The 13,917-nt window shown below is 46.5% G+C and overlaps 1 protein-coding gene across 1 annotated transcript; it reads left to right on the forward strand.

Moving 5' to 3' along the window:
• The first annotated feature begins 10,757 nt into the window (after positions 1–10,757).
• Positions 10,758–12,986, forward strand: LOC125397182 (testis-expressed protein 19.2). Its single transcript, XM_048429435.3, has 3 exons — positions 10,758–10,943; positions 11,262–11,334; positions 11,526–12,986. The coding sequence occupies exon 3, from the start codon at positions 11,547–11,549 to the stop codon at positions 12,534–12,536; it is 990 nt and encodes a 329-aa protein (XP_048285392.1). The 5' UTR covers positions 10,758–10,943; positions 11,262–11,334; positions 11,526–11,546; the 3' UTR covers positions 12,537–12,986.
• Positions 12,987–13,917: the final 931 nt, after the last annotated feature.

Below are 13,917 nucleotides of genomic sequence, written 5' to 3' on the forward strand. Positions count from 1 at the left end.
GCACAGAGTGGGGCTATTGAGCATTCCCTGTGAGTGGACGGTTCACTGGTATCTCCTAGTAGGCTGAGAATTATTAAAAGTAGGTGCTGTGAAGTCAAATTTTTCTTTATCCTTTTCTTGTAAAGGTATAGTGAAGAAACAATCTTTCAAATCAATAACTATAGAGGCCATTCTTTTGGTAATAGAGAAGGCAGAGGGATTCCAGATTGTAGAGGACTCATAGGTTGAAAAACCTTATTGACAGCTCTTAGATCTGTCACCATTCTCCATTTACCAGATTTCTTTTTACAACAAATACAGGGGAATTCTGTCCTTGCGCCTTCTTTCCCTGTTCATCAGCTCCAATAATTTCCTCAATTGTTTCAAACAATTTTATTATTGTCTTTTGTAAAGACTGAATCTCTTGGTCTGTATATATTTCTAGTGATTTCATTGAGGCACCTAATCTCTGGTCCTTATTCTGCACATGTGATTCCAAGGTCTGAAGTTTCCGCTTTAAAGATAACATCTCATCCTTGGACATTACTTGAATAGCGTGCAGATTGCCATCCTGGAGAGACAGTTTTTCTGCTAACTTATCATAAGTTTTTGACAAATTTTGTTTGTCAAATCCAACAATATGGATTCTTTCAGATAACTTCTTAGTACCCTTAGATATGAATTCAGTTTTGTCTGTAATAATATTAACTTTTCCAGGTAACTTTTGATTTTCTATGATATTGATCCTGTCAACTACCTGTTCATTATTAATCTGTAAAGACTGTATCATTCCTAAAAGTGTCATATTCTTTCTTAATGATAAAATATGGAGAAGAAAACTGAATCCTAATACCCAATAAATTGAAGCATCACCATAGTCATATAAGCCTCGCATAATACAATCCATAGTATTAACAAAAAAGTTACTAAAATTTGCATTATTAATGCAGTCTGCCATAATGATTTATTAATTACCTGTTATGTGATACAGTAAACTGCAATCTTTATGGTCCAGCAGATGTCGTGATTGCAGAAATGCAACCGGTAGTGACAGGAACAGTCCTAGGCTGCTTTAATTTCCGAGTTGTTTTAGTTTTCCCCTTGGTGCTGGTTAAATCCTGAGAAATATGCTTTGCTTGACAAATTAAAAGCAATAAAATCAATTTCATACATGGAGGAAGAAAACCAGAACTCAGGGGCAGGGAGCAGAAACCAGAAGCTGCACAAGTGGCCACTTGGCGAGGAACTGCCCCAGTGAATGCAGCGGTTGTGCATGTATGCTTGCATGCGCTTGGGAAATTTCCAAGTTGCCACACCCAGTAAACTCTTGCTGTGGCAGGGATTCTACAATAAAACACTTAGGTAAAAACAAGCCAAGTGGGCAGGGTTGGGAGACTGTCTGGGCCGTGGACCAGCCAGGCTGTGAGGCCGTCTACCCAACAGACGAGGAGTCTCCAAATGAAGACGCTGGCTTAAAAGAAATCCCACACTAACTCAGAATTGAGAAATAGATGGTTATTTATTTAGGGGTAAACTCACAAATCAGAATCTTCTGCTGGAACGGAGATCAGAAACAGAAATCCACAACCGGAATAGAGAGGCTGGACGCACGTTCTACATCGGCATATACAGTATAAGAGGCCACGCCCCAGTGGGCAGGTGACCACAAGCTGAAAGACTTCCTACAGCACCAGAGACTCAGATCTACTCAAGACTACTCAGCCGTAGGAGTCGCTTGTATTTCTCACATTCTCTGTCTTTTAGAGACACTGTCTGGGCAGAGACTCCTCCCTCGAGTTGAAAACTTTCTGGCACTACTTATGTCCTGATCATCTTGCAAGGTTTGAAATAAATTAGCTCTTGAGTAGTTAATCCAGTTGTGGGCCATAACCAGTCAATATGTCCCAACAAATTTTGAAAATCATTAAGCATTTGTAATTGATTTTTCCTAATTTGTAAGTTTTGTGGTTGAATTTTCTGTAAACCTATCTTATAGTCTAAATAATTAATAAAAGCTCTTCTTTGTATTTTTTCAGGAGTGATTTGTAATCCCCAAAAAACATTTGCTAGTTGCTTTATGTTCTTGTACAGCTGAATGGTTGGTGACCTTTGTGTATAGTACCTTATTATAACCTTCCCAGAATTATGAGTTCCGAATGTTAATTTGGGTATCTGGTAATCTGGTAATGCTTCATCAGACATTATTTCCTCAGACATCTGCTTCTGAATCAGATAGTAAGGTATCTTCCACATAGTGGTAAATTATAGATTGAGGAACCTGTTTACAAATTATTTTTAATGGCTATTTGACAAAATATTAACACAAGGTGGGGCTGCTTAACATTTCTTGTGAAAGAATTTTCCAATGGTACCTTTTTTTCTTGGTTTTTTGAGACAGGGTTTCTCTGTGTAACAGGCCTGGCTGTCCTGGAACTAGCTTTGTAGACCAGAATGGCTTCGAACTCATAGAGATCCGCCTGCCTCTGCCTCCAAGTGCTGGATTAAAGGTGTGTGCCATCACTCCCTGGCACAGAAGTATTCTTTATTTTATGGTTTGTTTCTGAGATTGGAGGAATGTTAATCTGTGTGTTCCATTGCTGTAACAAATCAATGCCCATAAATTAATTGCTATGTTAACCACGTATGGGTTTAATTTTCCTCTCCGCCCTTCTGCCCCTAAACTCTTGACCCATCTTGCACTTTGTCTTACCCGAGATAAAGTTCCAGTCCCTAGAAACTGAGCATTTACCTCCTGAAGAGAATGCCAAGATTTTGGTAAATTATTATAATATCTGCCCCTATGTCTACTAAGCCTTCAATTTCAATACTATTTATTTGTATTTTTTAGCTTTGGTCTCTGATCATTTACAGAAGTTTGCCAAAATACTTGTTTTCTGATCTTTCCTGAACTTTGTTTTATCTACTGAAGCTGTTTTATCTTTGATCACATCCAAAGAATGTTGTTTTTAACAAACAGGCATTAAGTCTTTTAATTGCTCTGTGAATGAGTTTCCCCAATGCTGACAGGGAATTATTAAGCCAAATCTGATATTGGGGCACGTGGGAGGCCCCCTAAGGTGTCTCCCAATGGCAAAAGTTACCTTTCCTGTCCTTTGTTGATCTGTACTCACTAGTCCAATGCTGGTCTTTGCCATATCCTTCTGCATATTCCAGAAGGCTGGGGCCTTCTGTTTGGATTATCTCTAGAAAAACTATTGTTTCTAGGAACAGCTTGCCTACAATCCCTTTTAACATGAGCTTGTTCACCACAATTAAAACATCTGACATTTTAATTTTTCTTAAAACTTTTAGAAATTACTTCTATCAAAGTTGCATCATAATTGTGAAATCCAGTGTCAGCTGTATTTCTAATCCATTCATCTATTGGCTGATCTTTCCTTTAAAGATTTAATCACCATTTTGCATTCTGATTAGCATTTTCAAGAGCCAAAGATTCAGTTAGTACTTGTCTGCCTCCTGGATCTGATACTAGTCTACTACTTACAGCTGACGTCAATCTTTGTAAAAAGAAAAAAAAAATCAGTGAAGTCTTCTTTTGGGCCTTATATAATTTTAATAAGTGACTCACACCCTTGTGCCAAGCATTTAAGCCTGCTAAACAACATAGGATCAAGGTGAGATCTTCAGCTTCAAACTGTCTTTCCAACTAAGCAAGCTATAATCAAAAATAAGAACTCCAGGTCTGCCAGGACCAAGGTTGGTGCAGCTGCGAACTCTCTCTCGCACACAGCACCAAGGGCAGACTCTTCAGAGACACAATTCTTCAAGGTTTCAACAGTCTCAAAACATTTTCTCTGCTTCTGCTGATTAACTCAAACACAGCAAAGGCTTTGCGGAAACATTTCTCTCAAAGCCAGACACGGCGGCTTTACTATTCATGCCACTACATCTTCAGACAAGGGTCAAAAACAGCCACTTGCATCACCAAAATATCACTAGAATGATCTCTAGGCAGCGTACTAAAATTCTTCTCCTCTGAAACCTCTTGAGTCAGCCCCGCACAGTTCAAATCACTCAGCGCCTGTCTGCCATGCTCCTAATAGTATGGCCCATTAGACAGTGTTCCTGCTTTCCGAACCCAAAGTACCAAAATCCAAATTCCTCCAAACAAAAACGTGGTCAGTCCTTTTACAGCAATGCCCCAGTCCCTGGTACAAACATTTAATTGGGGTGGCTCTTATTTTCAGAGGTTTAGTCCCCTATCATCATGGTTTGACATGGTGGCATACAGGCAGTTATGGTGCTGGAGAAATACCCGAACTATAATTCATAAAATGAATTAGTATCTGGCAATAACACTATCCATGGTAGAATGTTTAAATTGTACTAGGCTGGACATGGTATACACCTTTAATCCCAGCATTTAGGAGACAGAGACAGGTGGATCTCTGTGAGTTTGAGGCCAGCCTAGTCTACAGAGCGAGTTCCAGGGCAGGCTCCAAAGCAACAGAGAAACCCTGTCTTGAAAAAAACTCCAGAATAAACAATAACAAAAAATAAGAAAATCAAAAACAAGTAAATTATCATATAGTGCTCTTAGCCAGGATTAAGAAATTAACTTAACAATACTCATAGTTTGATACTAAAAAGGAAATGGTTACTATTACTTCAACTCCATTAGAATTCTATTTCCCTTTTTGACTGTTACAAAAAATAACATTTTGTTGTGCCCATGATGCCTATAAATCCTAATTTCTAACGTGGCTGAAATTTTGTTTTTATCTGTCAGTAAAAATACTTGGAAAATGGGAAAAGACAATTTTCTTAAAAGGGAATTAAAAATAATATTGTCAAGTTATATGATTTCTCCTGGAACTCTAATTTTATAGACGAATAAAACCCAGTGAAGCATCATCCATAAATAAGAGTTAAAATAATTTAAATATTTAAGACCATTTTTTCCTAAAACTTAGCGCCAGCCATTCCACAAAATTATAGCTATAAGGTAAAATCAGTCAAAAGGAAAAAAAAATCTAAATGTAAAGAATTACATTAAATTCTTTTAAATACTCCATACCAAAAAAGCCCCACACATACCTATAGAATTTATAAAAATAACCCTGTTAGATATATGGGGAAGCATATAGTCGATCTAGTTTTTCAAATACATAATGGGACCCCCGCCTGATGCCATTCCGCCCAGTCCGGGTCTAGGCAGCTCAGGTCCTCAAGGTTCCGTCTGTCTGAAGACAGCCATGGCCTGCCCGACAGGTTCCTTATTATGATAAGGGGATATGTGGTGGGTAAACGGGAAAGATAGAGACGCGAAATGATTCACGCTCTGCGGAAAGATGCAGAAAGGAAAAAGATGAAGACAGTGGGGAGTGGCCAGATAGCGGAGCCCTGATGGCCACCTGGGGCCACGGTGAAGGCGGTGAGGAGTGGACTGAGTGGGGAGGTTGCCACCCAGGGCCCTGGTGATGTCCAGGCTGGGCTGCTGCCAAGGGCCATGTCTGGATCCCCAGTCCTGCGGTAGCCAGGGCCTCTCTTGATGTCCATGGCTCCTGTTAGCGTTGACTCCCATGCGGATTCCAGTGGACTAGGCCCCCCCTGAGACCGTGTTTGTGTCCACAAGCCACGCTGCCACTAGGGCCATACAGATGGGGCGCTTTTGCTGCCACCTGGACCATGGTGACGCCATGGTGACAATCAGGCCTAGGCTGTGCCGAGGACCATGTCTGGGTCCGTGGTCCTATTGTAACCAAGGTCTATGATGATGCCCCTGTCCCAAGGTGCCACCAAAGGACACATGAAGCCTGGGGTGTAAGCTGCAACCTGTGGTGTCCAGAGACCATTCTGCTGCAAGAACCGTCCTGACCTAAATGGGGCTAGGATGTTGACCAGGCCGAGCTGCGGCCTGGGCCTGTGTTAAAGTCTGTGTCCCAGGTTGCCACTAGGACCTATGCAGAGGCCCAGAATGTAGGCCAGAGCCCGTGGCTTGGTTGGAGTCTGGGGACTACACTACAGCAGGGCCATACATATATAGGTGGTCTGTGTCGCCACCCGGAGCCATGGTGTCATCTGAGACCAGGCTGTTGCTGAGGGCCATGTCTGGGTCTGTGGCCCTATAGTGGCCAGGGTCCAGACTGATGTATGTAGCTCCTATTGCCACCGATCACCATGAGGATTTCCGGGGTCAAATCAGCCCCCCTGAATCCAGGCTGGTGTCCAAGGACTAGGATGCATCCAGATTTGAGTGGCCTGCGCTGGTGCTCAGTTGCATCTGGACCAGAGCTGTAGCTGAGGGCCATGTCAGGGTGGGTGACCTTACTGCAGCCAGGGTCTGTGCTGACGTCCAATGCACCGTTACCACCAAAGGCTATACAGACAGACACCTGAGATCAAGGGTCATACTGTTGTCTCAGGGCCATAAACCACAGGGGCAGTGGTGACAGCCAGACTCAGCTGATAATGGCCATGTCTGGGTCCATGGTCCTACCTTGACCAGGGTTCTGCATTGCCACAAAAGGTCACATAAAGACCCAGGCTTGGGGCCACAACCTGAGACCTTGGTGGTGGTCTCACCATTCCCACCTGAGGGGCCATTCCTTCTACCCAGGGCCAGGATGTTGTCTGGGCCCAAGCGGCTGCCAAAGGCCATGTCTGGGTCCATGGTCCAGCTGCAGCTGGGGTCTGTGTTGATGTCTGTGGCCTGCGTCATCTCAGGAGGCCTTAGGAACTGTGCAGGATGAAATCACAGGGCCATGTTGAGCCGGCCCTGCACTTTGCTGCTCCTGGAGAAGCTGGCCTTGCCTCTGGCTAGACACTACAGCAAGGAAGCTGGACTCTGCACTCAGGAGAGATAGCCCCACCCCTCACCACAGGTGAGGGTGAACAGACCCTGAGAAAATGCATGTGGGGGAGCTGGAGCTGGCTCCACATCCTCACCCTGAGCTGGATGGCTCCAGTGGCCCGGACTGACCAGTTAGGCTACCACCCAGGTCCACAGCTGGGCCTTGGGTTGCCTCACCTTGGCGTCTACCCCATCTAGGACCTGCTGGAGCTCATGGGAGGACTGGTCCTGTAGAACAATACCTACAAGGTCTCCAAGACCTGGGGCAGCCACAGGATACCCCAGAAGAGTTCCGGTGAGGCTCCAGTGAGGATGGTGTACCAGAAACCAGAGGCCTTGAACCAGACCAGTGGCTCACTGCAATGAACATCTGCCAGTAAAGCTGGTGGGACAGGGGAGTGTACTGTGTGACACAATGAAGCCTCCAATGCCACCAGGATGAATGAAGAGGAGATAGAAAGGCAGAAAAGAGATTTTTTTTTTCTGTTGTTGTTTTGTTTTGTTTTGCTTTGGGATTTTTGCCTTTTGCTTTTGCTTGCTTGATTTGCTTTTCTTTTGTTTTCTTTTGTTGGGGGGCATGACAGGAACGAGAAGAGGATATGGAGGGACCTAGAAGTAAGCAGAATTGGGGTGAATGATGTGAAACTTCCAAAGAGTCAATAAAGAAGTTAAATTTGGGGGATAAAAAAGGTGCTACTTTATGAAAAGAAATTTTTTTCAATTCATAATAAGTACGGAATCTCTCGACTAATCTAGTAAAGGTATTCCATCTTTTAAAAATACACAAGGAGACGTGTCAGAGAGAGGGCTCAGAGGCGGCTCAGTCCCAGACACCAGGGTGATGTTCTGCACCCTGGAAGACATCCGGTGACTTCCCCAGCTACTCTGCTTCTCTCAAAACCGCTATGCTGTTTCCTCGGCCTCATCTACGTCAGATCCTAGGAATGAGCCGTCCTAGCAATGGGGGACATTTGGCCTCCATATGCACAAAATGTGAATCTTGGCTGACAGGAAGCTGTGAAGTCAAATGTTCAGACGGCAGACATGCCTTGCCCAGCACTGGAACTTCAGTGATTGTGAAGTGGTTAGAACGTTGCAGGCCAAATACCTCAAGCTAGTTCAGTCTCTTAAAGTCATTCGTCACCCTCGCCTGCCTGTGATTAACTCTGTGGATAACAGAAGAGTTATCTCTCTGAAGAGACCCCGAGCTTTCATCAAGCTTGGGTGTCCTCACATAGCATTTGAAACCTAAAGCAGAGATTTCTCCACTTCACCGTAGTCCACCTATCTGATGTTTCCGCCAACGTGGAGCTTCTGTTCCTCAGACGGTTTACAGGACCACTGCCATCTCGGGATACAGAACTGCGGAAGCTTTAATTTGTGTGCCAGGGCCACAGTCACTCATAATTTGGCTCCAGAATAAGTCATTTCTTATTCCCGCTCATCTTCCGTTTTGTTTGAGACGGGGTTTCTCTTGTTCACTGCTGCTAGGTTAACTATCCCAAGAGCTTCTGGAGGTTTCTTGTCCCAGTCAGAACGCTCAGGGGGCAGATGCATGTTCCACTCCAAAGAGCTTTCCTGTGGTTCTGGGCGTCAGAACTCACTTTCCAGGGCTCGCGTGACTGAACCATTACCCCAGTAGGAGCATTGTTGTGGTGACTTGAATAAAAATGTAAGAATGACCACCATAGGCTCACATATTTGAACCTTAGTTATCAGGGATGGCACTGTTTGAGGATTAGAAGGATTAAGAGGTGTAACTTTATTGGAGGAAGTGTGTCACTCAGGTAAGATTTGAGGTTAAAAGTCATGCCAGGCTCAGTCTCTGTCTCTGTCTCTGTCTCTGTCTCTCTCTCTCTCTGCCTGCAGATCAGGATGTGTCTCTCAGCTACTGCTCCAGCATCATGAGTGTTAACATGCTCCCACCATGCTCCCCACCGAGATGGTACAGACCAAGCCTTTGGAACTGTAAGCAAGCCCCCATTTAATGTTTTCTTTTATGAGTTGCCGAAGTAATGCTGTCTCTTCAAGCAATAGAATGATGACTAAGACCATTGCATTTTCATAAATATCTTCTTTGGAGAAAGGGGCAGAGTCTTGGCGTGTATCCCAGAAACAAAATCCTGCACCCATACGTGGTACAAAGCACCGTTGATGAAAACATACAAAGAACTTATAAGCTCCACAGTAGGAGATCAATCTAAACACTGGTGAAACCCAACAAAACATAAACACCTCACTAAAGACACTCAAACTTAACAAACATGAAAGTCCACAGATGTCCACTGAGGTCTGAAGGCTTGAGACCCAACCATTTCCACAGCCTATTGAAATCCTAACACTTAAGTTAGTGTGGTTGGGAGTAGGCCCTTGCAGAGGTAATCAGGCCAGGAGGGTTGAGCTCTTATAAATGGGATTAGTACATTTCTAACTGTGATTTTGCAATTTTTTTTGTTGTTGTTGTGTTTTGTTTTTTTGAGACAGGGTTTCTCTGTGTAGCCCTGGCTGTCCTGGAACTCACTCTGTAGACCAGGCTGACTTCTAACTCAGAGATCCTTCTTCCTCTGCCTCCTGTATGCCACTGCTACCCAGCTATGGTTTTGCTTTATTTATTTATTTATTTTAGGACTGGGGACCAAATGTACTAGGAAAGAGCTCTACCACTGGGCTGTTCTGCAACCCAGCAGCCTTTGTAAAAAAATTCCTCACCTGAGCCATGGTGTTGCACGATTTTAATCCCAGCACTCGGGAGGCAGAGGCAGATGGATCTCTGTGAGTTTGAGGCCAGATTGGTCTACAAGAGCTACTTCCGGGACAGGCTCCAAAGCTACAAAGAAGCCCTGTTCCATTCCTCAGAAAGCCGGCCCACTTTCAGACAAAGGGAGGTTGGAGCAGAAGGATGCCTTGGCATGATGCAACTTTGCTCAAGCTTGGCTCCTAACCTGAAATTTCCAGAACTATGATAAATGAGTTTTCGTGGTTTGGGCCATTCCCTACATGTTATTTTCGTCAAGACTAACATTTTCCAGGTCTTGCAATCATGGCTCTTCAGCTTCCGTTTGGCCCTGAAGGAAGAGCCAGCTGCTTGGGAAATATGCTGGCTTTCATACAACACAACCGACTCGCCACACAATGCAACATTTGGAGACAAAAGCTGAAGTTCAGGAAACCAGCACAAAGCTGGTTATAGCTTTTATATATATAAATAAAAATATAAAATATATTACCAAATGACCAAATCCTGGAAAGCAGCCAGATATTCTTCAAGAAGTGAATAGATAACCAGCGGCATATCCAGTTAACCGAGTATTGCGGAACCAGAAAGTGAAACTTGTTTCTTGCTGTACCAGGAAAACTAGCCATATGTTCCTAAAGAAGGAAACTGAGCTAGTGTCTTGTTGGTTGACATTCTGGTCAGGGCAAAACAAGTTGCTGAGGTCATGCTAGTGATTCGAGAGCCTGGGGAGGGCAGGGTGCCAAGGGGTATCTTAGAGAGGGTGAACTACTCCCCATGTCCCTGTGGTGGCGGGGACGTGTCACCATACCCATGTCCAAACCGTGGTAAGTCCGCAGTGGACGGCGACCTTCTCGAGGTGATAAGACCCGCAGAGCTGCTCGGGATTTTAACAAAGAAATCTCAGTCAAGGCCGAGCTCGGGAGGGAGGCCGCAGGAAACCTTGTATCTTCTGCTTGGTTTTTCCTCCCAGTCCCAAACCCCTCTACAAATAAACTCCAGAAAGAATTCTTTAGAGTCTGTTTAAGAATGGAAAGACCCAGAGAGGGGGAAATGCGTTTAAAACACAGTCGAGGGCCGAATGGGCAAGCCGCAGGTTCAGGTCTTCGTATCCCTCGAGGGGACAGTGACTCAGGGACACAGGGCACCTCAAGGCTGCCTACAGGACGCTTGGACGGAGGAAGCAGAGGAGCGCATGCGTCCTGTGAGTGAGCGCCAGGCAGCATGCGCGCCTCAGGAGGGGGGAGCAGGGTGACTCAGCGCCTTAGCTGCCTGCGTTTTGGCGCTCATGGGAGATATGTAAATGAGCTGGAGCATCATGGGTATTGGTCTTTTATAAGGCCCTGGTGCTGTGGCGAAGGAGCCTCGTTGGAATCGGCGTCCATTCGCAGGGTTACTGGGAGCTCAGCCAGGCAGGTGAGGATGGGAAGGGGCAGGGAGGGTGACTGGGACTGGTTGGGTGGGGTGCCCTGCGCTGGGTGAGGGGGTCTGGGTCTGCGCGGGAGCGCGGTGAGCAGGGAGGATCCTGCTTTAGGCTTCCCGGCCTCCTTCAGTTGGGAGCTGGGCCAGGAGCCCCGAGGAAGCTGCTGAGCCTGGGGCTGTGGTGAAGGAGCCCCAGTTTGCTCAAGGCGAGCAGTGAGCCCCGGGAACCTCATCCCCAGCCCTCCTCCCCTCGGTGGTCAGAGCAGCCTGCGCAACAAGGGTCGCCAAGCCTCATTTTCTTTGCCTTTCAAGCTCCCAGATATTGGAGCAAGTGTGAAGGTGGAGAAGTTTCTGGAATCTCACGTCTGTTCACTTCTCCAAGGAGGTATCCATTGCATTAGCACCCAGTTTTCTCACCACTACCCCATAGCCTGGAGCCCAAAGTACCCGAGAACCCCTACTGCGCCCCATTTTCTCCCGTTTCTCCCATTCTCGGCTTTCCCGCCCGTCCCTAGCATCACGCGGTCTCCAGCTCCTGAGACCATCAATCAAGTCTTCCTCTCTCTGTCCAATCAGCTATAGGCAGGCTTCTTGGCCATGTGTCCCCCAGTCAACGTTCGCCATGGGGCCAAGGGCATGTCCTGCCTCTATGCGGAATGGCTATACCAGCTTGTCCACGGAGACCAGATGAAGATCTGCTTTGCTTGCTTCAAGGCAGCTTTCCTGGTAGTTAAAAACATGCTGGAGATGGGAGACTGGGAAGAGGAAGAGTGGGGTGCTGAGCCCATGGAACTCTCAGAGGCAGGATCCGAGACGGAAGAGTGGCTGGGGCTCAGCTGGGGAGAGGGCCAAGGGCATCTGTCGCATGGGAACTCTGTCTCCACAGGTCCTAGCATCCTGACATCAGGCCCTGTAGGGACAGAGGGACTAGGGTTGGGACCCCAGCCCGTCCCCACTGAGCTGGGGCCTCAGGAAGCTGTACCCCTGGACCTGGGCCCTGAGGATGCTGAATGGACCCAGTCTCTTCCCTGGAGATTTGATGGCCTTTCCCCCTGTTCCCACTGGCTTATCCCCCCTCTATCCTGGTGGGATGTTTTCAATGTGAGCCCATCTCCTGGGCAGCCTGTATTGTTGGAGTTGAGCCCTATCTGGCCCATGGATCCTTTGGAAGCGGAAGCCTGGTTGGTAGATCTGAAGTTCGTCTTTCTGTTGGGCGGCTTCGATGCCATCTGCTACCTGCTGTCAATGACTCCCTGCTGGGCTGTGAGGACCCGGGTCCAGCGCTGGCAGGTTTTGCTGGACCCTGGTGAGGTGAGGGTGGCCCAGCTTCAGAATGCACCTGAACAGCAGGACCTACACCGCTGGAGGCTGAGCATCCTGGAGTCCTCAGAGCTGGGGGTGGAGCTGGTGCCTGCTGACTGCAGTCTGCGGAAGGGAGGCTTCAAGGTGCACTCCTACCTGCCCTGGGACAGTGACACCCCAGAGGACTGGGGCAATGAGCCCGGGGAGAGGCTGCTTGTCATCGAAGTTGTGTCTCTGAGGGAGCTACCCAGCTTCCACTCCCCCTCCTCTGATTCACAAAATTGAAGGACTGAAGGCTCGGGCAGCCCCCATTGGCCTTCCTGTCCCAGGGCCCCAGGGACTGAAGTGCTAGAGGTTGCCTGTCCTCAGCCACAGGTCTAAGAGGATGCCCATCATCTTGAGGGGTGGGACCTCAGGGAAACTGGGTTTAGTTGTCCTCAGTTGACTGTTGAGTGTTTGGGAGGTAAGCCCCAGCTTCTTGGGCAGGGGGAAGACTTGTGCATCAAGTCTTACGGGGGACAAGTCATTGATCCCTCATCTGTTCTGCCATAGGTGTAGGTGTGGACTCTAGAAGTGCGGCACCCCAAGTCGGGTGTGGTTGACCTGTGCATGTTCTGCACTGGGACCTTCTGAGGGCCCACGAGTCCTGACTTCAGAGTTGACTGTTTTGGTCTTTGTCAAGTTTCTGCCCTGTACGTGTTTCTGTTTAATAAAGTTGTCATCTTTTTCGTAGAAGCCTTTTGGAGTCTCCTCATTGGGTCCTCATGGGTTGTTCACCTCTCTCCTGGGTCAGCGTCTTCACGAATTTAAGATCCCACAGAGCCGGGAAGGGGACATTGGGTTCTGGTCTGTTTTCTGGGTCCCATAGTGTGTTTGTGTCAAGTATAAGAGCCACATCTTCACAACCCAAATGTACAGGGTTTAAAATAGGGGCAGTTTCCTGATGTGGGATTTACCTCTGCATGTTGTATGTTTTATTGCCATTGTTTAACAAAGAAGCTGCTTTTGGTCAATGGCTTAACAGAGTAAAGCCAGGTGGAAAACCGGAACAGATGTAGAGAGAGGGTAGGCAGAGTCAAAGAGATGCCATATAGCTGCCAAAGAAGACAGACGCCCCAGAACCTTGCTGGTAAACCATGAACCTTGTGGTAATACACAGAATAATAGAAATGGATTAATTTTAGATGTCAGCTATCTAGAAATATGCTGAAGCTATTGGCCAAACAGTGTTTTAATTAATATGGTTTCTGTGTAATTTTTTGGGTCTGGGCAGCTGGGAAACAAACAAGGAGTCTCGGCCTACAGTTTACTGTGTGGAAGAGCATTGTCTCGTCTCACAGACTGACAGGAGGCAGCACAGGCTTGTAATCCCAGAAGGAATATTCAGAGTCTAAGGCCATCCTCATCTACATACTGAGTCTGAAGCCACCAGGGGCCCGTAATGTCAATCTCAAAAGTACAAAAGGGGGGAAAAAAAAGCGTGTGTGGTTTTTTGTTTTGTATTGTTAGTTTCTTTCCCCACTAGCAACAAAAATCAACACTGCCTGATGCATGCTGGGCCAGAATTTCTGAAGTATATTTCTTGTACTTTATTTTCCCTAGCTAGTCATGAGCTTTGGGCTATCTTCTTGCCTCGGCTTCCCTAGTGCTTGGCTCATATGCATAG

The sequence above is a fragment of the Myodes glareolus genome, chromosome 9, assembly GCF_982192425.1.
Source record: "Myodes glareolus chromosome 9, mMyoGla1.1, whole genome shotgun sequence".
NCBI lineage: Eukaryota > Metazoa > Chordata > Mammalia > Rodentia > Cricetidae > Myodes > Myodes glareolus.